Consider the following 26,842-nt stretch of genomic DNA (forward strand, 5'->3'; position numbering starts at 1 on the left):
TGGCAGTGAGTCCACAGTGATGTGTGACCTCCACCGGATCTGTTATCAGATTAGAGGGACCAGCCTGAGGATCCAGAGACCTGAGGCCAAGAATCACCTGCTCCATGCCAGGTTGGCCACAGGTGAGTGGGTTTCTGCTGGATGAGAAGTGGGGTCAAAAGGAGAGAGAAAAAGCAGCAGCAACTACTGGGCCTTGTGACGTTGGAACTTGACTGAGGTGGTGAGGATGCTGATTGCTCAGATAACTACAGTTTCTGGTAGTGGGAAGAGTTATCTCCTCCACTGTCTCCTGAGATCTAACGCTTCCCCTCATTTCTATGTGCGAGTGAGAGACAGTTTCCAGACACCATTTTACTTAGAGGGTTTCAATAGAAGCAAGTCTTTCTATTTACAGCGTTACTTTAAAAATCACCTGGCCCTGTTAGACTAGGTGAACCACCATATAAAAGGCAGACTCACCTTGACAACAAATTAAGCTAAAGACCTTGGAGTGAGTCCGCCTGTTAAAAGAAAATGTCCAAGTCTTACTCGGTTATTGTTGCTTTTGAGCTGTAGACATCTCGCTTCCTTTGTCTGTGTCACAAGCCACTCACTCCCCTTCTTAATGAAAACAAGAGGGAGTGATTATACCTCCTGGGGCTGTGCCATTTATGCTGTCTGAAAGGCACTTAAACGAGTGGCACATTGTCTCACACATCTGGAGTTTACCAAATTAGCCAATTACGCTGGAGCTCATAAAACGAGGCCTTAAATGTCATTTAACTAGAAAATATTATAATCACCAAGTGGTCTGATTGTAAGATGATACTTGGGGCAACATCAGTGGTTACCAGAAAACAAATCGTGAAACAAAACACAGTTCAAATGCCCCCCAAATGCAACCACATATTTTCTACAGTAATACTTTCTGAGGAATACCATATTTCTGAAGGCACCAGCAATCAACATGTTTCTCATTTGAAACTAAGCATAATCTGACCTCCTTATTTCCTAGTGATTTGCCTTGGGCAAACCAATGCCCAAGAATTTTTCTCATAAGAAAACTAAGGAACAAGCAGAAGGAGAGCAGACTGATGGAAACCCATGAATTCATCAGAAATATGGCGCTCTCTGCAAAAAGTGGCGCAATGATTAGATTAAGAGTCTGGAGTTGTCAGAAGTTTGTGGTGCTCTCTCAAAATCGATAGGATTTAGTTGACTGAACATTTACTGGTCTGTCATACTTCACTTGAAGGAAGACATAAAAACTGCTTTAAGTTGCTATGTGATTTGAGGGTAGGAATATCAAAGGTTTTAGAAAAGCTATTTAAAAATTAGAGGTTTACAGCCACTACTTCCACATTGTCTTCTTTTCATTTAATAAACAATGAAATTTAGTGTTTAGTGAAAGGTGATACAGTGTAATGGAAAAACCATGGTATGTCACTAGTACCTGTTTGACTTTGGGGAAGTTAACTCCTCTGATCAGTTATCTCACACAAAATACAAAAATACATAATGATGCTGAGTTGTGTTGAGACTAGTGCTGTGTTGAAATAAAGGTATAAAAAAAGTCCCTAGCACAGTGTCTGGTACACTGAAGAAAACAGACATGATTTTCACATCTTTCTTTACCTATGTCACCAGACTATCCTAAGTTCCATTTAATTCCCTTTTCTCTTCATGTCAGAAAGAACAGCCACTAGGTGCTTTTGTGAGGGGAACTGCAGACTGAAACTGACTGCCCTGACCAGTTACCATAGTAATAGTTGCGTGAGTTACCTTACAAGAGAAGGTTCTGGTAAGGAATGTGGAACTAACAAGCTACCACCAACTGGAAGAATTTGGGAAAGGTTAAAAGGAGAGGGTAGACTCCAGTCCACATGTCCTACCAACCTCCCAGAATCCTTCTTGCTGGAATCCATCTTGGCTGAGTGATGCACATGCCACCAGGAATAACCCTGAGTCAGAGTGATTGGCCAGAGACAAACCAAAAACGAACCTGATTACCATAAAACCTGAGACTGTGAGCCACGTGGAAGAGCAGTTCACTTAGGTTCCCTGACCCTGCTGTGTTCCACCCCGGTGCCCCTTCCCAATAAAGTCTCTTGCTTTGTCAGCAATGCATCTCTTTGGATGATTCATTTCAGGGTGTTAGACAAGAGCCCACTCTCAGGCCTTGGAAGTAGTCCTCCTTTCCTGCAATACTTTAAGAGAAGAGTGAGGAGGTAGGCAGTCCTGTTTGTATTTTTTTTTTTTAAGCAAAATTTGTAATCCCTTCACCTATCTGGAAACATCTCAATCACTCTCTTTAGAGGAATGACAAGCACAGCAAAGACTAGAAGAACTCTCATGAGATACTTTGAAACAAAAGGAAATTAGGTATGATGCCTGAACACATGATAAATAGAGATACCAGCTACTCTTTTCCAGGGGAGTTTACAAAATGAAGATTATTGGTTTTGAAGGCACCTAATCAACTAGGCTAAACCTTTGTGTCTTCTGGGCTCATGATTATAGTAGATAGACCTGTTAGTATATTTTGCCAAACCAGAGAAAGATGAAAAATCACGGTGAAGATGGAGGTGCTCTCAATAGTGACAAATTCCTTCCCTGTGACTTTTCTACAATGATGGCCTTTTTGGTAAAATCTAAGTAAAAACCTAGACAGCATATTAAAAAGCAGAGACATTACTTTGCCGACAAAAGTCTGTCTAGTCAAAGCTGTGGTTCTCCCGGCAGTTATGTATGGATGTGAGAGTTGGACCATAAAGAAGGTTGAGTATTGAAGAATTGATGCTTTTGACTGTGGTGTTGGAGAAGACTCTTCAGAGTCTCTTGGACTGCAAGGAGATCCAACCAGTCAAGCCTACAGTAAATCTATTGTGAATATTCATTGGAAGGACTAAGGCTGAAGCTGAAGTTCCAATACTTTGGCCACCTGATGGAAAGTACTGACTCATTGGAAAAGACCCTGATGCTGGGAAAGACTGAAGGCAAGGAGAAGGGGACGACAGAGCATGAAATGATCGGGTGGCATCATCGACTGATGGACAAGAATTTGAGCAGACTCCAAGAGTTGGTGAAGGACAAGAAGCCTGGTGTGCTACAGTCCACGGGGTTGCAAAGAGTCGGACTTGACTGAGTGGTTGAACTGAAGTGAATACGATGATTCCACATAACAGAAATTCTTACTTAGAATTTGGAAGGCTTTTTGAAAGAAAACAAATTAACTTCACCTCTGTAAAACTGGGTTGAAAAACTATGCCTTTAATAATAGCACAGTGTATTTATACTTTAAAAAAATCTTAGAAGCAGTAAAGGGATCCAGATCCATGTGATTTAGCTATTGTCTCTTAGAAATGTGAATTTTTTGGTCTGAGAGGTGGGGAACTGCATCTCTAAGAATGGTGACAAGCACCAATTCACTTTCTTAGAGTGGAGAAATGGGAGACTGTGCAGATTTTAAATGCATTAACAGACCTTAATGTTTTTAAACAACAGAAAAGGACTAGCTTTCAAAACTTGTAACTTGCAGGGGCTGGGGTGAGGGGTTAGATAAGAAGAGCGAAGAGAGATGAATTCTCCTAATTATGTAAATAGTCAAATTGACTAGCACTAGCCTCTCTGTAGGCCACAGACCAAACTGGATTCTATGCACCTGAGTGAAAAAATCATCTTTGAAAGCAGAGTGTACTCTAAGAGCTAACTAAGAAAATAAAAAGGAACTGTTTTACTAGGGAAAAAATTCAACACAGCATGTGTTAAAAGGTTTTCTTTTTTCTTTCTTTTTTTTTTTAAACTTAAAGCTATGAAATGCTCTTGCTCTGTATCAAAAAGCAGCTTTTTCTTTTGTATCTTTACAAATATTTCCATCTTTAAGACAAGAGCTTTCTGACTTTTGCTAACAACGTGTCCAGATCTAAAGGATTACAGAAAGAATGTCAATTTGCTTTAGAAGCAATTAAACGTACAGTTGAGGGAAAAGGCCAATTTTACTATGCAAGGACCACACATACTGTATGTTTGTTATATTACTTGATATCAAAGCAGAAACATCCAATTCTTCCTAAAACACACTTGAAATGAAGAGTCTGGCTAAGGAATTCCCACATCCAATTCAAAGATATCTGTTACAGTTTACAGAACTGGGTAATGCTGACATTATTGTTTTACAGGAAAGAGATACTTTTACTGACTATATAATACACTATGGTTTCTTTAACTTTATATATATTTATTGGGTAAAATGAACATGATTTTGATCCTAATCACCATAAATGCAGGTATATTATCAATGACAGGTACTGCATCTCCAGAGGAACAGCAAGAATTTGCTGATTCTCTGTCATTAGATGACCTCAAAATATTTAACCAGCTTTCATCGCTTCAGAGGAAGTGGTCAGTAGCAAGAATTATCATCTTTCTTCTTCATTTTGCATCATCATGATGTTGGTGTGATGACTTTCATTCATTTGTTCAACATACCTTTACCGAGTATCTCTACCTAGTACCAAACGCGGGCATAGGGAATACGAGGGAAGTGAGACATAGCCATTAGCGAAATGTATTCTTAGGGTGGGAGAGGAGATATAGAAAACAAGCTCAGTAAATTAGGGTGGTGCCTGCTATATAACAGACCTATGCATGGGGAATGAGTCTGGAGAAGAAGGGAGGCCATCCTAGGAAGGGCTCTGTATACCTAATAAGAAGTTTAGACTTTACCCTGTAGGCCATGTTTTTACATATTCCTGAAATACTCTAAAAATAAAATAACTAAAATAGTATGGTACTTGCATAGAGATAGAGAAATTAATGAAACAGAACAGAAAATGGAGAAACCAAATAGAAAATTTAAATGATAAATATGTGCAAGTTTAATTAGACAAACTAGCATTTCTAATTAGTGAATAAGGAATAGAATTTTTAACCAGTGGCATTTGGACAGTTGACTAACCATTTGATAATAAATTTGATTCCTATGTGCCACACTGCACATTAAAAACAAATCTCAGATAGATTAAAGATTCGAATGTAAATGTTTATGATCTTGGGGTTTGAGGATGTCCTTTTTTAACGTGCCATCAGATATCACAAAGGAAAACAGATCTAATCACAAAATCACAATCTTCAAAGATCACAAACTTCTGAAAGGTTTAAGATATTATAGTTGTAAGACAAAGAGCAAGTTAGGAGAAATATTTATAATTTACATAATAGTTAAATAAATTAATAAAAATTAATAAAAATATCTAACCTGAGAGAAATGGGCAAAGAACACAAATATGCAATTCATGGAAAAAATGACAATGATATAAAAGTATGCTCGACCCCATCAACAGAATTTTATTATGACAGTTTTCTTTTTTATCTGTTAGATTATAAACAGGAGATGCACATGAGTAACAGATATATCAAATAATGATTGATATGGTCCAGTGTTTGAGAGAGTGTGGAGAAGTGAACACTCTCAAATTCTAAGTCAGTACATACATTTTGGAAGATAATTTGGCAACATATGTGATATAAGGTGTGCATCTCATTTGATAAGTCCATAGCTAGCAACTTTTAAAAACAGAAATTAAAAAAGTAAAAAAACAGAATATATACTGTACTGTTGTTTAACAGTAAAAATCTGGAAACAACCTAGTGGGCCACCAAAGGGGATTAATTTAACAAGCTGCAGTATGTAGATAAATAAATTACTATGCTGTTGTTCAAAAGAACATATTGGTGTGGAACAACATCAATGACATATGTTTAACTGAAACGAACGATTAGCAAAACAGTATCCCCAGTAAATTCTGCTAAGAAAGATAGTGAACTACAGAGGTTAGGAACATGGGCTTTGGGGAAAAGTTGACTTGACTTGAGTCCAAGATTCATAATTTACCAGATATGTGAAAATTAACTTTTCTGAATCTTGGTTTCTTCATCTGTCTAACTTGAATGGATGCTCACAGAACCTACCTCAAAGAGCTATATGAAAAATTCCTAGTGCACAGTAAAGGCTAAATATATACTAGTTGTTATTATTACTGTTGGAGAAGGCAATGGCACCCCACTCCTGTACTCTTGCCTGGAAAATCCCATGGATGGAGCAGCCTGGTAGGCTGCAGTCCATGGGGTCGCGAAGAGTCGGACACCACTGAGTGACTTCAATTTCACTTTTCACTTTCATGTGTTGGAGAAGGAAATGGCAACCCACTCCAGTGTTCTTGCCTGGAGAATCCCAGGGATGGGGGAGCCTGGTGGGCTGCCGTCTATGGGGTTGCATAGAGTCGGACACGACTGAAGCGACTTAGCAGCAGCAGCATTATTACTGTTATCATTTTGGTATAATTATTATTGTCAACCAATTCTCTTATGAAAATAACTTCAAAATGCAAATCTAAAATCCTTTGTAAAATTATTTATGCTTGACAGAATCTTTAACTGAATCTATACATCAAAGACAATTTTAGTTTATGTAACAAAAATATTCTATTTATCTGATCATCTACTAGACAGGATGATGAACTTGACACATCAGTTTTTGACAACAGTATGTTTTGATAGAATATTCATAAACCAGAATGCAAATAAGGAACACATTTGGGCACTATATTTAAAAAACAAAATAAACAACTATCGCATTTAGACATTTCCAGTTATAAGAACTTTGAAAAGCTTTAACAGCACAAATTAAAAATTGTCCTACAGTCATCAAATTATTTTTAATAAAGGATATTATTAATATCCTTTTTGAGGTAGTTATCATGTATGCATGAGTGCTGAGTCACTTCAATCATGTTCGACTCTCTGCGACCCCATGACTGTAGCCCCTCAGGCTCCTCAGTCCATGGGATTCTCCAGGCAAGAATACTGGAGTGGGCTGTCATGCCCTCCTCCAGGGAGTTTCTATCATATACATATTTAATTTTCAACTGTATTATCAGGAAAAATATGCACAAAAATTGGAAAACACCCTTTTCAATATTTTTCCCTACGAAGACTAGGAAAAGAAATCATTCAAAATGAGAAAATGTGTTATGTAGTAATATATTAAAATGCCTACATCAACACAGAGATTGTGTGAAGAACCTTACATACCCTTCCGTGCGGAAAATCATTCGAAAGCTGTCTCCTAAGCTTTTATAACTGTTTGGATCGGTTGCACATCTCTGAATCTGGAACCTAGAGACAAAATCAAACAAACAAAAAAATTCAAGTTAAAGATTTCGCCAAATGGCTTTTCTCATTTTTCAAAGTCTTAGGAGACTCAGCCTTTTCAGATTAACCTAAAATATTCTGGCTTTTGCTATAGATTTTACTGATTTATTTGCCTTATATAATCTTTACCTTATTTTTGTAGCCTTTAAAATTATAATATTTCTCTGTGCTTTAACAGAACTGCAAAAAGTGTGTTTTTCCATCTGTTTCTTAGGCAGATGCACCCTGAGGCATTTATGCTTTTTTCCTTTGTGAAAACCACATGCATATGTCATAGATTGTTTTAATGTATAATTCAGAAATCTGAAGATGCATATGAAACAAATAAGTAGCTCTATTTCTTATCTTAATTAGTGCTCTTTGATGGTAATTTAATACAAAGGTTAAAAATACAGAGCAGCTAATATGGCCTAACTTTGATCCTGATGATGAATTTGGAATTCATTCTGGCAGACAGGAGCCCTTGTTTGAAGTAAGAGTTCAGGGCATACCATGATACCATTTACTATCACAACTTCATGATGCAGCAGAGTTGATCATTAGGAGTAGTTCAGATTGCCTGGACTTGCACAGAAGCACAGTGCTCCACATGTAGTTTGTGTGCTCCACATGTAGTTTGTGTGCTTAAACAAAATTCTTTTTTTTCTTCTTCTTTTTGGGTATGATCGTGCATCTCAGAATTCTAACCTTCAAAATGTGAAAGTTTCCAGTATGAAGGTCTTGACTTATTATTTGGTATCTTACCTGGGGGTTTGTTTTTAATGAGATTTATGACAAGTGCTCTCATTTCCCTATATCCTGGCTCTTCATTTTTGGTTTTCTTTAGTCTGTCTGGAGAAGGCAATGGCATCCCATTCCAGTACTTTTGCCTGGAAAATCCCATGGATGGAGGAGCCTGGTAGGCTGCTGTCTGTCTACCCCTTGTGTTTAACTTCCTTGTCCCAACTCTAAGGTAAGGCCCTTCCCCCTTCTGTACATCCCTCCACAGTTTTAGCAAGCCTTTAAAAATAGAAATTCTCAGATATACCTCTAATAGTGTCTACTCTGAGATGCTTTTCTCAGATTGTTGGATTTATGACATGATCACAACTTCTACCTCTGAGAGTGATTTATTTTATAGTTCTAGGCCCCAGGGAATTAAGCTGAAAACTAACACATACATCACAGAAAAGAGAGACTATTTTGCTTTGCTTGAAGTGGTTGGAAAGAACAGTATATGATAAGGCTGGCAAGTGAGGCTGGATTACATTTGACTTTGTAAAGTGGAGAGTTGCTGAACGTGATTGTGCAGGAGAGTTGCCATACTAAGATGAGGGAATTGATTCTTCCAGTTCAGTTCAGTCACTCAGTCGTGTCCGACTCTTTGCGACCCCATGAATTACAGCACGCCAGGCCTCCCTGTCCATCACCAACTCCCGGAATTTACCCAAACTCATGTCCATCAAGTCGGTGATGCCATCCAGCCATCTCATCCTCTGTTGTCCCCTTCTCCTCCTGCTCCCAAACCCTTCCAGCATCAGGGTCTTTTCCAATGAGTCAACTCATCGCATCAGTTGGCCAAAGTATTGTAGTTTCAGCTTCAGCATCAGTCCTTCCAATGAACACCCAGGACTGATCTCCTTTAGGATGGATTGGTTGGATCTCCTTGCAGTCCAAGGGGACTCTCAAGAGTCTTCTCCAACACCACAGTTCAAAAACATCAATTCTTTGGCGCTCAGCTTTCTTCAGTAGATTACTTGAAACATACAAATTCCTAATAAAATATTTATTGTCTGATTGGGTGGATTAGAATGGGAGTATGGAGGGCAGAACAATGATGAAGGCAATTATGACAGTCTGGGTGAAGATAACGATGCCAGAATATGAATGGAGCTTAAGAGAAATGTCATAAAAGAGGTGAGCTTGTTGGGTGATCCTTTTTGTCTTTAAATCAAACTGTTTTTTTAAATGATACATTTAACATGATCCTCTCTTGATCCTCATCAACCCAGAAAGCAATAATAGTAAGTCCTAGATTTAGTATTGCCAAAGTTTGCATGCATGTGTGCTCAGTCACTCCGCTGTGTCCAACTCTTTCTGACCCCATAGATTTGTGTGTGCTCTGTCACTCAGTTGTGTCTGACTGTTTCTGACCCTATGGACTGTAGCCTGCCAGGCTCCTCTGTCCATGGAATTTCCCAAGCAACAATACTGGAGCTCATTTCCAGTTTTCTTCTCCAGGGGATCTTCCTGACCCAGGGATCAAACCCATGCCTCCTGCATTGGCAGGTGAATTCTTTATCACTGAGCCACCTGGGAATCCCTGAAGTTCATTAACCTTTGTCAAATTCCTTTCTAGATGCTTTTCTCCCAAATTACCAAGTATTTTTTTTTAATATTTGCCATATGAAATAAGATGCTATGGATTTTACAAAAACCCAGGGAATTATCCTCACTCTTGAGAAGCACGAGAAAAAAACAACTGATAATATAAGGAAAACTCTCCAAAATGTCAAGTAGCATCAGCATAAGTTGCCCAGGTATTCATCAGAGGGAGCAATTACTGCTTTCTGCAGAGTCAGGAAGGATCTGATGAAGCAGAAGGGATTGAAGCGGCTCCTGTAGGATTCAGAGAGGCAAAAAGAATAAGAAAGAGGAAGCATTCCAGTGGGGAAATGAGAGAGGAAAAGATGTCCTCTTAAGAGACATGAAGGAAAAGATCTCCTACCACGACAACCTCCTGCATTTCCTTTAGGATGGATGATGTTTCAGCACCCTGCTGGTGGCATTCAGCTGCCCAGGATGGGTGGAGACCTGAGCAGGTTAGAGGATGGTGTTTATGAGATCAAGTTAGCAACCAATATAGAGCATTTGGCTTATTCCTGCTCCTCAGCATTTCAGCTAACTCTGTGGCCATCTCACAGTCATGTGATCGGTCCTAGAAGGAACTGTGAGTCAGCCAAAGGACCAAAGTAACTGAATCCTAATGGCAAGAAAATCGACCTTAGCTCCTCTCTTACTGATGGAGTTAGAGATATCAGGTTCGTCTATGATGTCTGCGTGTTCCAGTAATACCAAGGTGGGTCCTCTCTTAGCTTATGCAAAAATAAAACACAGGGTACAATTATTTCTTAATTAACTAGTTATCTGACTTAGTTATTGGAAGTTTAGTATTTCACTCACTGGTTGCGATTTCTTTCTTTTTTCAGTATCCAAAGAGATATTTCCAATACACTATTCTCAGTTAATGAATTCCTGAATACTTACTATTAGGTACTCCACTATTTGGGACATTTTGAAGAAAATTAGACATAATCCTGCCCTTTAGAAGCTTATAGTTAAGTGAAGGAGGTATACAAATAGATGATTACTGTATGCAAGGGATGTTTAGGAATATATTTTGGAGTATCACATGTCAGCCAATGAGTTTTGCTAGTGCTGAATAAACACTAGTATTACTCTTAGGAGAGATGATCTCCCATCTGTGGCCAACTGAAAATATTATAGTACTATACAGAAATATTAGAGGGAAAGGGAAAATGAGGAGTATATATTCGGGCTAAATATATGTGATTAAACTTTGTGTGTATGTGTGTCTTAGTCACTCAGTCAGGTCCGACTCTTTGAGACCCCACAGATTGTAGTCTGCCAGGCTTCTCTGTCCATGGGATTCTCCAGGCAAGAATACTGGAGTGGACTGCCATTCTCTTCTCCAGAGGATCTTCCTGACCTAGGGATTTAACCCTGGTCTCCTGCATTGCAGGCAGATTCTTTATCGGTTGAGCTACAGGGAAGTCCTGTGATTAAACTTTATCCTCCCACTTCAAAAGTGGCAGCAAGGACAGTTGCTGGAATCTTTGAGGAGTGTTCCATTTAGAAGCTATCTGTCTGATGAGTGATGCTGTGATCCTTACAAACAGGAGTGGCAATATCAAAACAGTATCGCATGAGGAGGAGAGTCCACAGGCTATGTTGTAGAGCAGTGCAAAAGGATGGGCAGACATGGGAAATACTAATTCTTCCATGAAACCTCCCACCATTCCTTACTCTCCTGAAGCAGCTTGAGGTCCCATTAAGCAGGCTAGGGCAAGTACAGCTGTCTCTTCTACTGCACATCTCACATACTGGCATGTCTACTCTCTGCAGAGAAGGTCCATGCTGCATTTAGTTCCACTACACATGACTTATTCTGATCACAGAGTTATCAGTTCTTCTAAGGAATCTGTTTCAAGTCGATATAATTACAGTGCATTTTGGCCAATCATGTAAAATAGCAATTTCCTTCTTCCTCTCCATTACATTTCAGCAACTTAAAAGGTTTCTCTCTTGGATTGAGGCTTTACATCAGCATTTTCCAAGCTGCGTTCTGTGCTAACAAATTCTCTCTATGCTCGGGGAGACAATTTTCCAGTTACGTAATACAACTCTTTGTAAAATTACAAAGGCAAAGCCACACCACTCCTGATTGTGTTTAGAAGAAAAGATTGGACTTTCCCATTGTCCTAATAAAAGCAGCTTAGACACATCTGGAATCTCCATCTGAGTAGCGTCTTTTTATTAGAAGGAAAACTTGCTGCCAAACGGGCAAATTGGACAATGGAGTAATACTTAAGAAATATTCAGTGCCTAATATCAGGTCAGAATGAAACACAGGGAAAGGAGTGTGGCTCAGACCATATGCTCCATTGCCCAGAAGTCAGCGGTCTCGTGTGCTGTGGGGCCAGGGAGCCTGGTATTGCACTCTCTTAGAGTTGGAAGGAAACAGCCCTACCATCTCCTGCACCATAGATGTTAGTATGAAGCAAGTTACTGTTGTAGCTTCCACAGGGCAAGGAAGAGCTGCTCGATGTTCATAAGGAAGTGTATAAGCATATTTTTAAAAGCCAAAGAATGTTCTCACTCACTAAAGTATTTTTCTTTAAACTGGTCAAGAACTATTACTGCAGTATTTCCCCTAACTTACTGGTGGACTTAGTCAGTGATACCAAAGTCTGCTGCTGATTCTTAGCATGGTTAGAAATGCTGCTTTAGGCATTCAGTTTGTCTGAGCACTTTCTAAAATACCACAAGAAAGATACATCTTGAGAAATACAACATTTTTGCTGCCTTAAAAGCTGTAGAATGAATTCTTTGAAAATTCCTAAATCTCAAACTTACACTATGCCTTTATTTTCAAAGTAAATTTTATATCTATCATCTTTATCTACTGTTGGCCGACAGTGTCTATACTGGGAAGTGGAGGCTTCAGGGCACACACACATGCACATAAATATATGTGTATATACATGTATATGTGATCTATATACTTATATGAATGGTGGCAATTGAGTTGCCAAAAGTCAGATTAGGGTAGGTGATAAGACTTGTTCTGAAGCTATATTTGCATAGCGTATACTTTGCATTTAGTTAGATTGTATGATTACTTGTGGTGCTTTAGGGCTGGGAAACAAAGAGGATTTGGAAGTTGGGCAAAAGCCATCCTAACTCATCTCTTTTGCACTGCCACCAATCCTAAGCAAAGCAGTGAGACAGGTGGGTTTTATTTTTAGCATCATCTCCAGATCCTTTTCTGGTCCAGGAATATCCTAATGCTCTCTCCTACCTTGCTCTTAGAAGAGCATTCACACCAATTATATATCCTTATTGTGTCTTTTTGGGCTTCCCAGGTGGCTCAGTGGGTAAAGATTCCACCTGCAATGCAGGAGATGCAAGAGATGCAGCTTCAATCCCTGGGTCAGGAAGATCCCATGGAGGAGGATATGGCAGCCCACTCCAGTATTCTTGCCAAGAAAATCCCATGGACAGAGGAGCCTAGTGGGCTACAGTCCATGGGGTCTTAAAGAGTCCAGACACAACCAAAGTGACTGAGCATGCATACATTGTGGTTTTTAATTTGATATGTTCTCTTCCAGAACTTGTCCCCTGTTACAGGGATTTCAGGTGTCAAGGAAGCGGCAGAAAGATTTGGTTTTGTTTAGGGTGGGGATGCGTGGGTACCTTTACCACCAGAGACAGCCCCTAGTGGTTCTTCTCTCCCTGAGTGGACTTTTATGCTATCATCACACGCTGCCCCATAAAAACTACACCTTTGTGTTAAAGGAGGTGCACTGCTTGGGAAACTGAGACACTGACTAGGAAACACTAGTTTCGCTTCCAGTGCTGCCGCCAAAAAATAGTGTAAACTGGTGAGAACTATAATTGAATCCCTCCTGACCTTTCTCCTCGGTGGTAAAATGGCACCACAGACACTAGACGACACTTGACTTTGAAGGGACAGTGACGTACTGACTTAACACTGGACTTTGTTAGCCGTAAGAGGTAAGAAACATTCCATTTTGCTTTGTGAAACCCCAAATTCCCTATTTTATAAGGGTGAGAGACTGCTAATAAAAATTGTACACTGACAATAAGTGGTGATGAGCCTAAGGAAACTCCCTGCAGAGATTTTTGTAAATGTGCTGTGAACAAAGATTATTAGTAATTACCAGAATGTTACACGTGCTCCTTAATAACACTTAAGAAACCCACTAATGAATCAGAGATTAACAGACTAAAGGTTTGCAATTACAGAACACATTAAAAGGATAACTGTAGGAAGATTAAATAAAGGTTCTAATTCACTGTAATTAGCCTATCTTACTGAAATAAGACGTTGTTCCTACAGAGTATGTTTACTTGCTTACTGGTTGGTTGAGCATGGCCAAATTACTGAACATGCAAAGACACGTCTGAGACTTTGAAATTCAGGTGTGCGTGCCTACCTTACAAACTTTGGAGAAAGGCCCTATAAAGCACATCTGTAGAGAAATTCCCACCAAGTATGTTGTTTCCTGTACTCTGAAAAATTACCCTACACTGAAGCTTCCCCAAGAGAAGAAATACCCCTTCCCATGAAAGGCCAGCCATTGAACTAAAGGGGGAAGGGGCCATTGCAGTCATCGCTGCAAAGGGACCACATCGGGTGGTGGAGGGTTGAGGCTGCTGACTTAGGAGATGAGTCTGTCAGTTTTCTTTAGCAAGTGCTGAGGAAAAAGTGTTTTTTTTCTAACATTTCTCTATTGTCCATAGCCTTCTTGTTCTAATCTTAAGTCCCTGGTGATGGTGAATGGTAATTTTTTAAAAATCTTAGCTATGGGTATTTTGTTTTACTTCAGATTAAATATAACAAAAATCCACATACCGTTGCCTTAGCCATGATGAACATGCTGCTGCTGCTAAGTCGCTTCAGTTGTGTCCGACTCTGTGCGACCCCATAGACGGCAGCCCACCAGGCTCCCCCGTCCCTGGGATTCTCCAGGCAAGAACACTGGAGTGGGTTGCCATTTCCTCCTCCAATGCATGAAAGTGAAAAGTGAAAGTGAAGTCGCTCAGTCGTGTCCGACTCTTCGCGACCCCATGGACTGCAGCCTACCAGGCTCCTCCGTCCATGGGATTTTCCAGGCAAGAGTACTGGCGTGGGGTGCCATTAAGAGCCCTTTAATCATGTTGGAAGGGTGTGGTTTACAGTTCTAGATCCAGATTTTGGTCTCAACTTTTCCCAAGACCTCTATCAGCAGAAGGGGCAAGGTTAAGAGTTTGGGAGACCCAACAATGAAAACCACAGGTCCTGCTTTCAGAAATGGAATACATGTGGGCAGCGGGGCAGGTACAGGGAGATGTAGTAATTAGTTATAAAATAAGAATAAGACAGGACACAATATTTAATAGAGATTCTAGGAATTTAGTCCATCTGCAGTTTAAGCATTGCCTTTGCTTGCTGGGTTCACAATCTAGTCACAGTCTAGGCCTGGCATCAATTAACACCCTAAAATAATGCTAACAAATCCACAAGGGCCATGCGTTTGGCTCTGCCTCAGCAGTGATCACTGACTGAAGTTCAAAAGCTGTACTCACATATTTGGCTGCTCATCAGATTATTTGGACAGTTCGGGGGGGAAAAGATACTTCTTCTGATGGTTGCTCAGTCATCTAAGAGAGAGTCTCTTTATGTAAGAAGCAGGTGCCTTTCCCTGGTAAAAATTAAGATGTCCTTTGTCTGTTTAAAGTCTGAATGTCTTTACTAGAAATACGTGGGTTGGGCTATGCTTTGGCTTAGTGTTTATGATATTGTAAAGAAGACCAATAAATTTCTCTGTGTTATTATAAAACAGTTTATAATTTTGAAGAAACATGTAACCTGGAGTGCTCATTCAACCTAGATAATTACTACAGATAAGGTAATAACATCTTGGCAAGGCCACAAAAGCGAGGGAAATCTTCTGTGCCATGTAATTTTGAACATGTTTTTGAACAAAGCCTCAAAAATATTATCTCTCTGAAATATCAGATCAACCCAGATAGCCTGATTATACTTTCGGTGATTTCCTGTGATCCAAGACACCTCTAATTGCAGTCTCCTTTCACAAGCCAGGGAGATTTAAAACCTGATAGCCTGTGACTGTACATTGTACAATTCACACTTCGACAGGACACTTAAATATCCAGTAAATGGCTCATCGTTTTGTTAACCACAAATTTTGTCACAATAAACATTTACCTATGTGTCCTGATTAATGTGATTAAATAGATCTAGTTTCATACATCTTACACAATTATAAGGTATTCTTAGTATTTTGGACCTGGGTAAAATTTGACATTGTAAAATGAATCATGATAAGAGAGTTTATTCTACCGTCTGGCACAAGTTCTTCCAGTTGTTTTTATTACTTAAGGGATAATAACTAAGTATGCTGACAGTATAATTCTACAATTTATTTTAATGAAAATATGCTAGTTAACAAGTCAGAGACAAATGATCATTAGAGATTACAACCTAAATCTAATAATGTTAAACCACAAGCAGTAAAACAGGCTAATTGACAGAGCTATATGATTAAAATGCTCCAAGCATAAACTGGTCTCAATTAAACAAAAGTTTGACTAGCATGTCTTTCAGTCATTTTGCTTTGTAAACTACCCGTCACATTATAAAACTATGCTTAATATCAGATTATAATGCTACCACTCTTTGAAAAGACATATATGTGTAGGTATCATATCTATATTGAATTAAAATTCACTCTTAATGCCAACAAATGACCTCACACCCAAACACACCTATCTATATTTCCCAAGTACATTAACCCAGGCTGGCCATTACAGTGGCTGACTAGCATGAAACCAAATTGTACTTGGGAAATAAGCAGGATGGATCACAGATTGGAAATAAAACCCATTACCAAGGTGATGAACACAGAGAGGGCTACATCAAATTCAGCAATCAAATATTAAAATAACCACAGTCATGATACGTATCACAGTTTCCCCATAGTCCCAAAATAATAGCAGTTTTTAAAAATTTGAACACCCCCCTGCCCCCCGCCAAAAAAAAGTTAGCTCTGTCTTTCCTCTCTCTGGTCCTCCCCTTTCCAGCCCTCCCAACTTGGGTTCACAACTTTCCTTGATGTTCACCAATAGCACCTACCACCTCAGGACAGCAGACTGCACGACTTCATTCTTACCTCAGCATTCTTGAACCTTGGCTTATTGCTCTGGATAGTACTGAAATTCTTGGTTTCTAGCCTTCATAAAAGATTTCCAGAACAGGGAATTAAAAAACAGTCAAATCTACCAGAATCTTTTTGCTGGCCCTGGGAACACAGCCACTTGTCAGAAATTAATTATGCATTAGAGACCATAAGCCTGGGTCCCAGTGAGGGGGAATGTCAGAGAAGATGTCCCTAGAGACCTAATATATACAATGCCTGTTATTTTAACTTATCAAATGTGCCTATTTTATACTTTACTTAGTATTGATAAAAAAGGCTGCTTTTCAATAATGTCAAAGAAAGAAAGATGAAAAGTGTGGGTGGTTTCTTTGTGTTCATAAGCATAAATGCTTATGCTAGAAAGAAATTTGAAGAATGGAGATAATAAACTTGGCTATTAATGAAGAAAACATGCATATGCTTATCAAAGTTGAGGAAAATTTCAAGGGAAGTTTATATTTTTATATCAAGATTGACCTCATATGTTACCAAGATATGAGTGAGTTATTGATTCCAAATGAGGACACAGTTTTCAAAAGCATTTCATAGGTGGACAGGACCTGAAAATGACCCCAAAATAGTAATAATCCTGCTTACTTGTAAACCACTTTTAATTCTGATTGCATTTTTACATTTTTCTTCTCATCTCAGGGTGGAGTTTCACAGTTCCTTCTATTTATAGGGTTAAAATCACTTGAAAAATGAAAAAAGAAAGAAAGAAAGAAAGAAAAGTATCAGCTTGGAGCTACAAAGGCATCAGACTGGAGGGAGTAGTTTTCCCTGGAGTCTCTCAGTTGTACTAAAAATTTGTCTCTCTAACTCAGTGAAAGATCAGTAAAAATCACTATTCTGAACCCAAGCTTTTTCAGTTGTTAAAAAGGGAATAATGTTACGTGCACATCACCAAATGAAAGGCAACTGAGTCCACTTAATTCTATCTCTCCTTGTCAGGGGTGTACACTATGGATGGAGAGAAATCTCTGCCTGGGGAAAGTGGGCAGGGCATCTTTGGTAGAAAAATTCAATTCTGTTTGAAGAGCATAGATGTCAAGTGATTCCTTTCAGCCCTCTCATTGTAGACAGCTGGACTGATAGATTCTGGATCAAAAAATACCCTTTCCATGTTTATCTAGCATCTATTCTGTGGGATTTATTTCCAAGTGTTTTAAGTGCCCAATGTGTGCCTGGAAAATATTGTCAAGGCCACTATCTACTAACTCTGTAAATTATTTTGCTCACTTTCTCCTTCTCTCAACTAATAACTTTTAAGGATGAATACTCCATTATGTCAATGAACCCATGCTTGACAGTGCCCTTGTGGAAGGATGTGGTTTCATTATTATCATCAAATAACATGCTAAAAAGAATTAATAATCACTTAGAATGCTAGAAGCAGAAAAGATATGTGAATTATTCCCACCCAGGAGAAGGCCTAACTTGTTCACAGAACTTGTACAGAAATCCATGTTTCACTAACTAACCAAATTTTAATAAAAGACAACTAGTGCTTTTTGTTGAATTATAGATGGGTACCTTGGCAGGTAACAAAGCACTTCAAGACAGTGCAAGTCATTTAATTTTATAAAATGCTGATCTAATTCCAACTAAGCAGCTTCTAAATAAAGCTAACTTCACTTTTTAAAGCAATTAGTTTTTTAAATAATAACTCTCTGTTCTACAATTTAAGATTCAGATAACCAGGTATCTTGGTTAATCTAGACTCCCTAAAATCTTGAAGACTAAACATAAGACATTCACATAAAATGATAACCACGTGAGAAACCTATAGTAAATATGTGAGTTTAAAACCCCTCCTTCAGAATTTTGCTAGGGTGTGTTTTGGTTGTCTCCAGTGAAATTCCACTCACTCTCGTTCATTTAATCATCATGAATTCTAAAGTGTGAAAAATAGACTTAAACATTTGGAGTTTTAGTCCCTCCCATCACAAGTGATATCTTAAAACTGAATATATAAAAAAAGTGTTTTTTTAATACAGTGAAATTTACAGAGAATTCAAGCCAACTAGCACTTACAGAATGCCTATTCTGTATGGGGCACTTGGGTTTGAGACTCTGCTTAACTTAGACACTGACCTTCTTACAGATGTTTGCATTCTAACAGGAGACAAACATGAAGCATTAAAACATTAATAACAGGCAAGTATTCCCAGATTTGTTGTGTTCTTGCTTGCTCCCTTGAACAGCACACCAGGAACCCCTCCCCACACATCATTTTTGTAGTGCCTGGGGTTGGAAGGGACCTTCTAAATAGAAACCACCCTCCCATCCTGTTGCACAATGATCTCATCAAGCCTTGCAAGGCTAGTCCTTGCACTAATGGCCCCATAATGCTTTTCTAGTTCTTGATTTTCCTGACATGGTTTTGTTCACTCCCTTCTTGCTAGGCACTGAGCTATCTTTTCTTGCCCATCAGTGTGTCTGCCCCTAAGCACTCTCCTTGCTTCCCTCTCCTTCTCCCACTTTTCTCTCCTGCATTCCTCCCATGACCTTTAATTCACCACTTACACCCAGCAGTGAACCAAGGACCAGATAAACCAGCTGGGTCATGCCTCTCAGTGAGGGCTGGAGGGGCCATACTATGAATCAGGCCCACAGACATCAGTACCTTCCCTGTAAAACACACAAGCTGGCTGTCCAGTGACCATTTCTATATCTGTGTCTCAGTTCTGTGTCAGAGCTGAGGTTTTGAGATAAGTGGCCTCTGGCTGAGTTTGAACTTTCCTTGAGAATGAGCTATGCTTAGAGGAAGAATGGACAGCCAGCCTCTGATTTCCTCTGGTATCTCTCCCTGGTGCTGGGGTCATGCTGAAGGAGAGCACCCCAGGGAGCTACAGTCTCTCCTCCTGGTGGAAGGATGGCCCTACTGCCATGTGCCTATTTCTTTGGGATTCCTCCACTTTGAGGACTTCATAAAGAGTTCTGTTGCTCCTGGAAGCCAAACAAGAATTAATTTATAACACAATGAGGACACATTGCACAGCTGACCTCAGCTGTAATGATTCCTTCTGCATTCTGCTTCCCTATTTGTTTGGTGGATTTCATTTGTTTGTTTCTTGAAATAAAATGCTCTTCTAGTTTTTTTGTATGTTTGTTTTCCATTTCTGCATTATGGACTGGTAGTGTCTGTTATTTAGACTCTCATAGATGCATGTTTAGCTTGAAAACTTCTTTTTAAAAAATATATATATTTTCAGAAATCTGGCCAAATCCCTGTGGCTTTCTGTTGGCTCTACTGATACTGCACTAGAGGAGGTACTTGAAAGAGGAAAGGAGGGAAGAAAGAAGGAAGGGGAGAGAAAGAAAGAGAGAAATAGAGGGAGGGAGGAAGGAAGGAAAAAAGAAAGGGAAAAAAAACACTATAAAATACTGTATTTCCCAGTACAAATACTTCTAATACTTCTGGAACTGCTAAGCCCACTCTTACTCATTTGTGTTAGGTCAGATTCTGGCAAAACTCACAGGACAGCTGCAATTCCATACTTTGAAATGTCTATTAAAAGAAATCTTGATATAATTTATAGAAGAGATGGAAGGTAGTCCCTATTTTTTTTTATTCCCTTGAATGCAGACTTTTTTGAATAAAATGAGTAGAGAAATGAGCATTTTCAATGGTGAAGTCAGTATATTCACAACTTTAAATATACAATGCCAAGAGAACTTTCTGCAATGAAGATTGGTTCTCATATATATATATATATGTATGTATGTATGAAAGTGGAGTGAAACTGTTGATTTCTCAGTGTGTCTACCTCTTTGCAATCTCATGCACTGTAGCCAGCCAGGCTTCTCTGTCCATGAAATTTTCCAGGCAAGAATACTGGAGTAGGTAGTCATTCCCTTCTCTAAGGGATCTTTCTATCCTGGGGATTTAACCCAGGTCTCCTGCATCACAGACAGTTTCTTTACCTTCTGAGCCATCAGGGAAGCCCCTATATGTATGGTATGCTGCTGCTGCTGCTGCTAAGTCACTTCAGTCGTGTCCGACTCTGTGCGACCCCATGGACTGCAGCCTACCAGGCTCCTCCATCCATGGGATTTTCCAGGCAACAGTACTGGAGTGGGGTGCCATTGCCTATAGTATATTATAATATGTATGTATATATATTAATATTACTTGGGTCAGGTTGAATTTAAGCTAACTACATGAGAATTAAAAAGCTATACAGTTTATGAAAGTTTACATGTGTACAGGTAAACAAGCATACAATCGAGATATCACACTTTTAGATACAAAGAAGAAAAACAAAATTTTTCTTTAAAATACCAGATTTAAACATTCTAGAAATCTGGACATAAACAGATGCCTTTTTTATATTGCAATACCTATGCTAAATGAATGTGGCTTCACCAAGGGCTTTGGTTGCCAGGACTGCCATGTGACACATGTCATATCAGGGGGAAGTGGTTACTACAGAGACCATCTGTGTCAAGGAGGTGCCATGAAATCTCCTGGTCTCCTGGGAATTGGGACTGGGATGTGAGAATCCATCAGGGGCTGTTGTGGAAGTGATTCCTTGTATAAAGTTGATGCTAGGAGATACCTACACAACAGAGAGTAAGTACATCTCCAGCCCACTGTACATCCTGGTGTAGGTCATTTGACCTGTTATTTTCAGTGAAAAAGTGATGTACGGTACTTCCAGACTGAGGTTTTAAAGAAGTGAGTGGGGCTTCTCCAGTCTCTATCTTATTGCTTCTTTTGAGTGGCACTTGCAAAATACCTTTACATCAAGACTACCTGCATCTTACATCAAATCTGTATCACCTGCAAGAAGGAAGCAGAGAGCTCCCAAGCTCTAATGAGTGCAGAGCCACCAGATGGAAGGAGCCTGGATCATTAAATCACACACTGAGGAAACCTAAATTGGACTACTATATGAGTATACTTTGGAGAAGGCAATGGCACCCCACTCCAGTACTCTTGCCTGGAAAATCCCATGGACGGAGGAGCCTGGTAGGCTGAAGCAGCAGCATGAGTATACTTGGTGGGGGGTAAACCACTGAAATTTGGTTTATTGGTTACTGCAGCTGCTGCTGCTGCTGCTAGGTCACTTCAGTCATGTCTGACTCCTTGCGACCCCATAGACGGCAGCCCACTAGGCTCCTCTGAACCTGGGATTCTCCAGGCAAGAATACTGGAGTGGGTTGCCATTTCCTTCTCCAATGCATGAAAGTGAAAAGTGAAAGTGAAGCTAGATTTGCCTTAACTGATCCAAAGATCAGCACTGCACTGTCTCTGTGTCTCTCCATGTCCTCTCTGCAGACAGCTCCTTCTGGTCACTCATACTTCCTTCTTCTCTATAGCACTGACCTTGATGAAGCAGCCCCAGCCTTGGTATAATAGGACACAAACCCAGGGCCTACTGCTTACTGTTCTCTGCCACTACTTGTGCCAAATCTCTCCAGTCTGTTCCTTCATACCCACTCTCTACTCTTCTCCACCCTGTTTACTGCGCTGAGAGGTGATCTGAATCGATTACATCAAAAGACTACTATGTTCTCTGCCTTCCAGTTGGATTTGGTCAATGAGAAGCCCTGGCAGGTGACAACAAGAAGGGAGGAAAATGAGTTGGGGACATTTATTTGTCTGGTTCCTTCCTGTGAGACTTCTTCAGGCTTGTCTCTGTCAACACAAGTTCACCGCTCCTCTCAAGGAGCTCTTTCTTTGTGACTTTCATCTTTCAGGTTTTGGTAACCTTTCCCTTCACACACACCTTTGAATTTAGACACAGGGAACAGCTTTACTTCCTCCTGCTGTTAGCCCCAGAATCCTGAATTCTTCCTTGTAATTTCCTTATACACTGCCCATACTCTTTATAATGAATCCATTTATAAACCCTCTTCAAATTGTCCCAATTTGAGAGTTCTGCTTCCTGTTGTTCTCTCACTGCAAAATCACATTGCAGATAATATTCTCTAGGGAGTCAGCAATCTATCCCTGGCTCACTTGGCTGCATCCAAGGGATGGAGTTATTGTACAAACATGGCCATCAAGCCCACCCCATGAGTAGAGCCATTGAGTGATGGCAAATTGTAGAGGAACATGCAGGCAACCCCAGAACATGTCTACCAAATAGTACATCTTCATTTCTTCTGGTAAAAGTTTCCCTTCCTCTTCTCAGTCCTCTTCAGCTACATGATTGCCATCATCTGCTGTTGCATCTTTTTCCCCTACTGGACTGCTTCACCACTGACAGAGCACATTGCTTTTCACAGGATCGTGCACTCTCAATAGTGCATATTCCCAGGACCCCGTTTAGAATTCAATTCTTTACATTTAAAAATAGAAATGTTCATAAAAACAAAAAGGGAGAAAAAAGTAGAAATCACCATAGAAGTACTGCTATGTTACTTCTTATGGCAAAACAAACAAACAAACAAAAAACCAACTTTCTAACCAACTTGGATATGCTATGAATATGTCATACAGAATATGCATCCAAAGATCTAATCACAATTTTCTCTTTCAGATTTTTCTGGTATCATGAACATTGTTTTACTGCCATTGTGCTCAGTCACTTCAGTTGTGTCCAACTCTTGGCAACCCCATGGACTGTAGTCCTCCATGCTCCTCTGTCCATAGGATTCTCCAGGCAAGAATACTGAGGTGGGTTGACATTTCGTCCTCCAGCGGATCTTCCCGACCCAGGGATGGAACCCGCATCTCTTATATCTCCTACGTCGGCAGGTGGGTTCTTTACCACTAGGGCCCCATGGGAAGCCCCTCTACTGCCATTGGTTCCCAGCAAAAGATGCTACATAAGCATCAAAATGAATGGGAAAGTATTATTATTAAACCAAACATCTCATCACTTCCATTCAGTGTGAAAAGTGCCTCACATATGGGTGTGGGGGGACAGGTAGTCTCAGTAAAGCGTGTAACCTGAGGGATTATGAACATTGTGTGAATATCCAGGTACAGAATCCAAACATTCCCTTTGAAGGGCTTATTTTTCTCTAAATATTTATCCTGGTCCTTAGTTGCTCAGCCATGTCTGACTCTTTGTGACCCCTTGGACTGTAGCCAGCTGGTTCCTCTCTCCATGGGATTTTTCACACAGGAACACTGGAGTGGCACTCTCACCTTATGGCACTCTCCAGGGAATCTTCCCAACCCAGGGATCAGACCCTTGTCTCTTGTGTCTCCTGCATTGTAGGCAGATTTTTTACCCTCTGAGCCATCTAGGAAGTCCCATTTTATTCTAGGATGCTAGTTAAGACTTTGGTGATAACAGTTGTATCCTTTTTCTTATTTCAGGAAATGGGAAACTAGAAAGTACTTGCACTTCTCTGGGAAAACACAAAATGGGAGAAAATACATATTTTCACTCTACTTAGTTTTAAAGTTGCATGTCTTATATAGGATGAAAAAAGGTCAATTTTGTAAGATATATGTTTTTCCAAATTAATATATTCTTAAGGAATGTTACCATGCCCTTTACCATACATGATAAAACCCACACCAACCCCTCCTCAGCATCCTACATCATCAATTTCATTACTTGAAATGTAAGGGAAAGCTTAGGTTTACTAGAATTTCATGATGAGGTTCAGAAGTGGTTTTAAGAGTCACAGACTGATAACATAGCCACAATTTCTATCCCTCCATCCTTGCAAGCCTTCCAACACAGAGGGGCAGTGACTAGCTAAAATCATGGGAAATAAATGTGTGCTTAGAAATAAGTGCAGCACAAAAGAATTTTATTTACACTGATTTCCAGTGGATGTATAGAAAGCAATTTATCTTTGTTTTATCATGTTTCTTCTAAACAGTAACTACATACAAAAAGATCATTAAAATAGCATTAGAACTCTGAGTAAAATCCACAAGCTTGTGGATTTTAAAATTACCTTGTTCAATATAGCCACTAATCACATATGGCTATTGAGCAGTTGAAATGTGGGTAGTGCAACTGGGCAAATGGGTTTATTTTAATTAATCTAGATTTAAATTTAAGAGCTCAAAAAGTATTAAATATTTGCCCATTAAACACAACTGCATCATTTTGGTAGGACTACATTTTAACTATTGGATCCCAAAAGATACACTGTAGTAAAAATCTAGTTTTTACTTTTAAAATGTGGCTAATAGCAAATTTTAAATTATGTGTATGGCCATATTATATTTCTATCAGAAAGCTCTGGCTAAAAAGTGAACACTTAAGGTTAAAATGCTAGTTTATTGTTTGCATGCAGCTGCACCCTGGAGAAGAAAATGTTAACCTGCTCCAGTGTTCTTGCCTGGAAAATTCCATGGACAGAGGAGCCTGGCAGGTTACAGTCCATGGGCTCACAGTGTCGGACACGACTGAGTGCACACACATGCATGCATGCATCCTAATATATGTAGCATTATCAGTTCATCGGGAGATCATCTCTAATATGTAGAGTAGGTATGATATTGGGAAGAAATCCTGAATTTCAAATTCAATTCTCCGCTTATAAGCTTAGTGTTACTTGTTGTATATAGTCCCCCACTTACTTCAGTTGTTTACCTAGGTTTAAAGTAAAATGAGTTTCCACCACAACTTAATTTTATTATGCCAATTTTGAACTGATTAAAGATGAAAATGTCTCCTTGATATTTCTCCAACAATCTTTCATGAGATGCATCAACCCTTAGAATGAAGCCACATAAGGCTGGCAAAAATGTTTTCTGAGAAATCCAAATTGGAATCTACTGAATTAAATTCCAAATCAAATTAGAAACATTGAAAAGACTCTTAAATACACAATGTTCTTTTCCTTCAAGCTATATGAGTCCCAGCTGAAGATACCAGTACAGTCTTTTCCAAGTATAAAACTTGAGAAAGATCAATACATAGATATGCTCAAGTCATTTCCATGCTGTGTCTTTGCTAGGTAGTCAGAATCTTCTAAATTTAAGGAACTGTCAGCATAGACTTAAAAGAAAACCAAATCCCTCACTGAAAAACAGAAGGAGCCAGTTTCTTAGGACAGTGCTGGAGAGAAGTTGGAGCTATTTTTAGAGAGATAGTGACTTGAAAATCACCAGAGTATAATGAAAATTAAAAGTGCTTTTTTCTTCCAAATCAACCGACTGACTCTATAAAACAATACACTTATGTTCATTACAAGTCATAACAATGACTTGAGAACTTCCAATTTAAATGTAATGCCTCTTTGTTTTTCCTTAGGCAGGACAAGAGACGAAAACTGGAAAGTTTGGGTCATATGGATCATGGCAGTACTGCTATGTCTGGAATTTTCTTATAAATATCCTATTGCTTTGAGCCTCACAGGCCTGTCTAAAACAGCAGGGACAATCTCATTTGCACTTTTATAGTTGTAGAGGGATTTTCAAGAGTTAAAACAATTTTCCACAATATTCTGTATTAACTTAACGGACCTGAAGTGTGATTATTACACTTTTTCACGCTTTTCTGCAGGCTGACAGTTTGGAAGTAATTTTAGAAAAACAGACAAAATTATAAACAAATGCCAACAAGAAGGCATTCTTGAGTACTCAAAAGAATCTATCTGCAGCAAATTTTTACTGCCTATTTTCAGCTTTATGCCTTTTTAAGTTTTTTTTTTTTTAATACTATAAATGACTGTTTCTACCCTTATGAAAATCATCACTTCAAAGGAACACCTTATGGCACTCTACAATGATGAAACAACTTTCAGAAAGCAAAGTGGATGCCACTCTCTATTTGTGTGATTAAACAATAAAGAACATTTTATCAGAATCTATAAACCCTAATAAAGTAAATACTCATTTACTAGAGTTTGAATAACTTTACTTTGCTTAAAATTAGAAAAAAAAATACTAATTTCACTAAAATGTAAAACTTCCTTATAAGTCTATCAAAGTTAAATTTTCAATCCATCCACAAAGTACACAGCAAACTGTACCAGCCATAAGAACACTAAAAATAGATGAAAAACAAGGAAGTTTGAAAATCAGTCAGCAGTACTATTAAAATAAATTTTATACAGAGAGAATATAAATGAATGCTTAAAGGAGATAGGATATACAAATTGAGTTGATGGGCTGCAGAAAATATGGGGTTAAATGAAGAAAACTTATTTGAAGCAGTTAACTTGTAATGTAGGGAAGGATAGTTCTGGGCAATGAGCAAAGTGATATCATGGGTAAA

General features: G+C 39.1%; 1 protein-coding gene and 1 long non-coding RNA gene across 5 annotated transcripts in view; one reads left to right on the forward strand and one right to left on the reverse strand.

The window, feature by feature from the left end:
* Window positions 1-26,842, reverse strand: part of SLC25A21 (solute carrier family 25 member 21) — a 521,296-nt gene that overhangs the window by 141,566 nt on the left and 352,888 nt on the right. Inside the window, exon 3 of one of the 2 annotated variants that reach the window (XM_055556133.1) lies at window positions 7,072-7,155. The exons of the other annotated variant lie outside the window; for it this stretch is intronic. Within the exon in view, the coding sequence (XP_055412108.1) occupies window positions 7,072-7,155 (84 nt within the window). The remainder of the gene's footprint in view (window positions 1-7,071; window positions 7,156-26,842) is intronic. 2 annotated transcript variants of the gene reach the window in all.
* LOC129634147 (uncharacterized) lies at window positions 22-26,442 on the forward strand. 3 transcript variants are annotated; one of them, XR_008705443.1, is made up of 3 exons: window positions 22-122; window positions 23,189-23,406; window positions 25,877-26,442. It is a non-coding gene; the product is annotated as an uncharacterized LOC129634147 (long non-coding RNA). The 3 variants fall into 3 exon arrangements; XR_008705444.1 differs by lacking the exon at window positions 22-122 and adding an exon at window positions 8,017-8,143; XR_008705445.1 differs by lacking the exon at window positions 22-122 and adding an exon at window positions 8,041-8,143 and having other exon boundaries at window positions 23,302-23,406.

The sequence above is a fragment of the Bubalus kerabau genome, chromosome 19 (assembly GCF_029407905.1).
Source record: "Bubalus kerabau isolate K-KA32 ecotype Philippines breed swamp buffalo chromosome 19, PCC_UOA_SB_1v2, whole genome shotgun sequence".
Classification (NCBI taxonomy): Eukaryota; Metazoa; Chordata; class Mammalia; order Artiodactyla; family Bovidae; genus Bubalus; species Bubalus kerabau.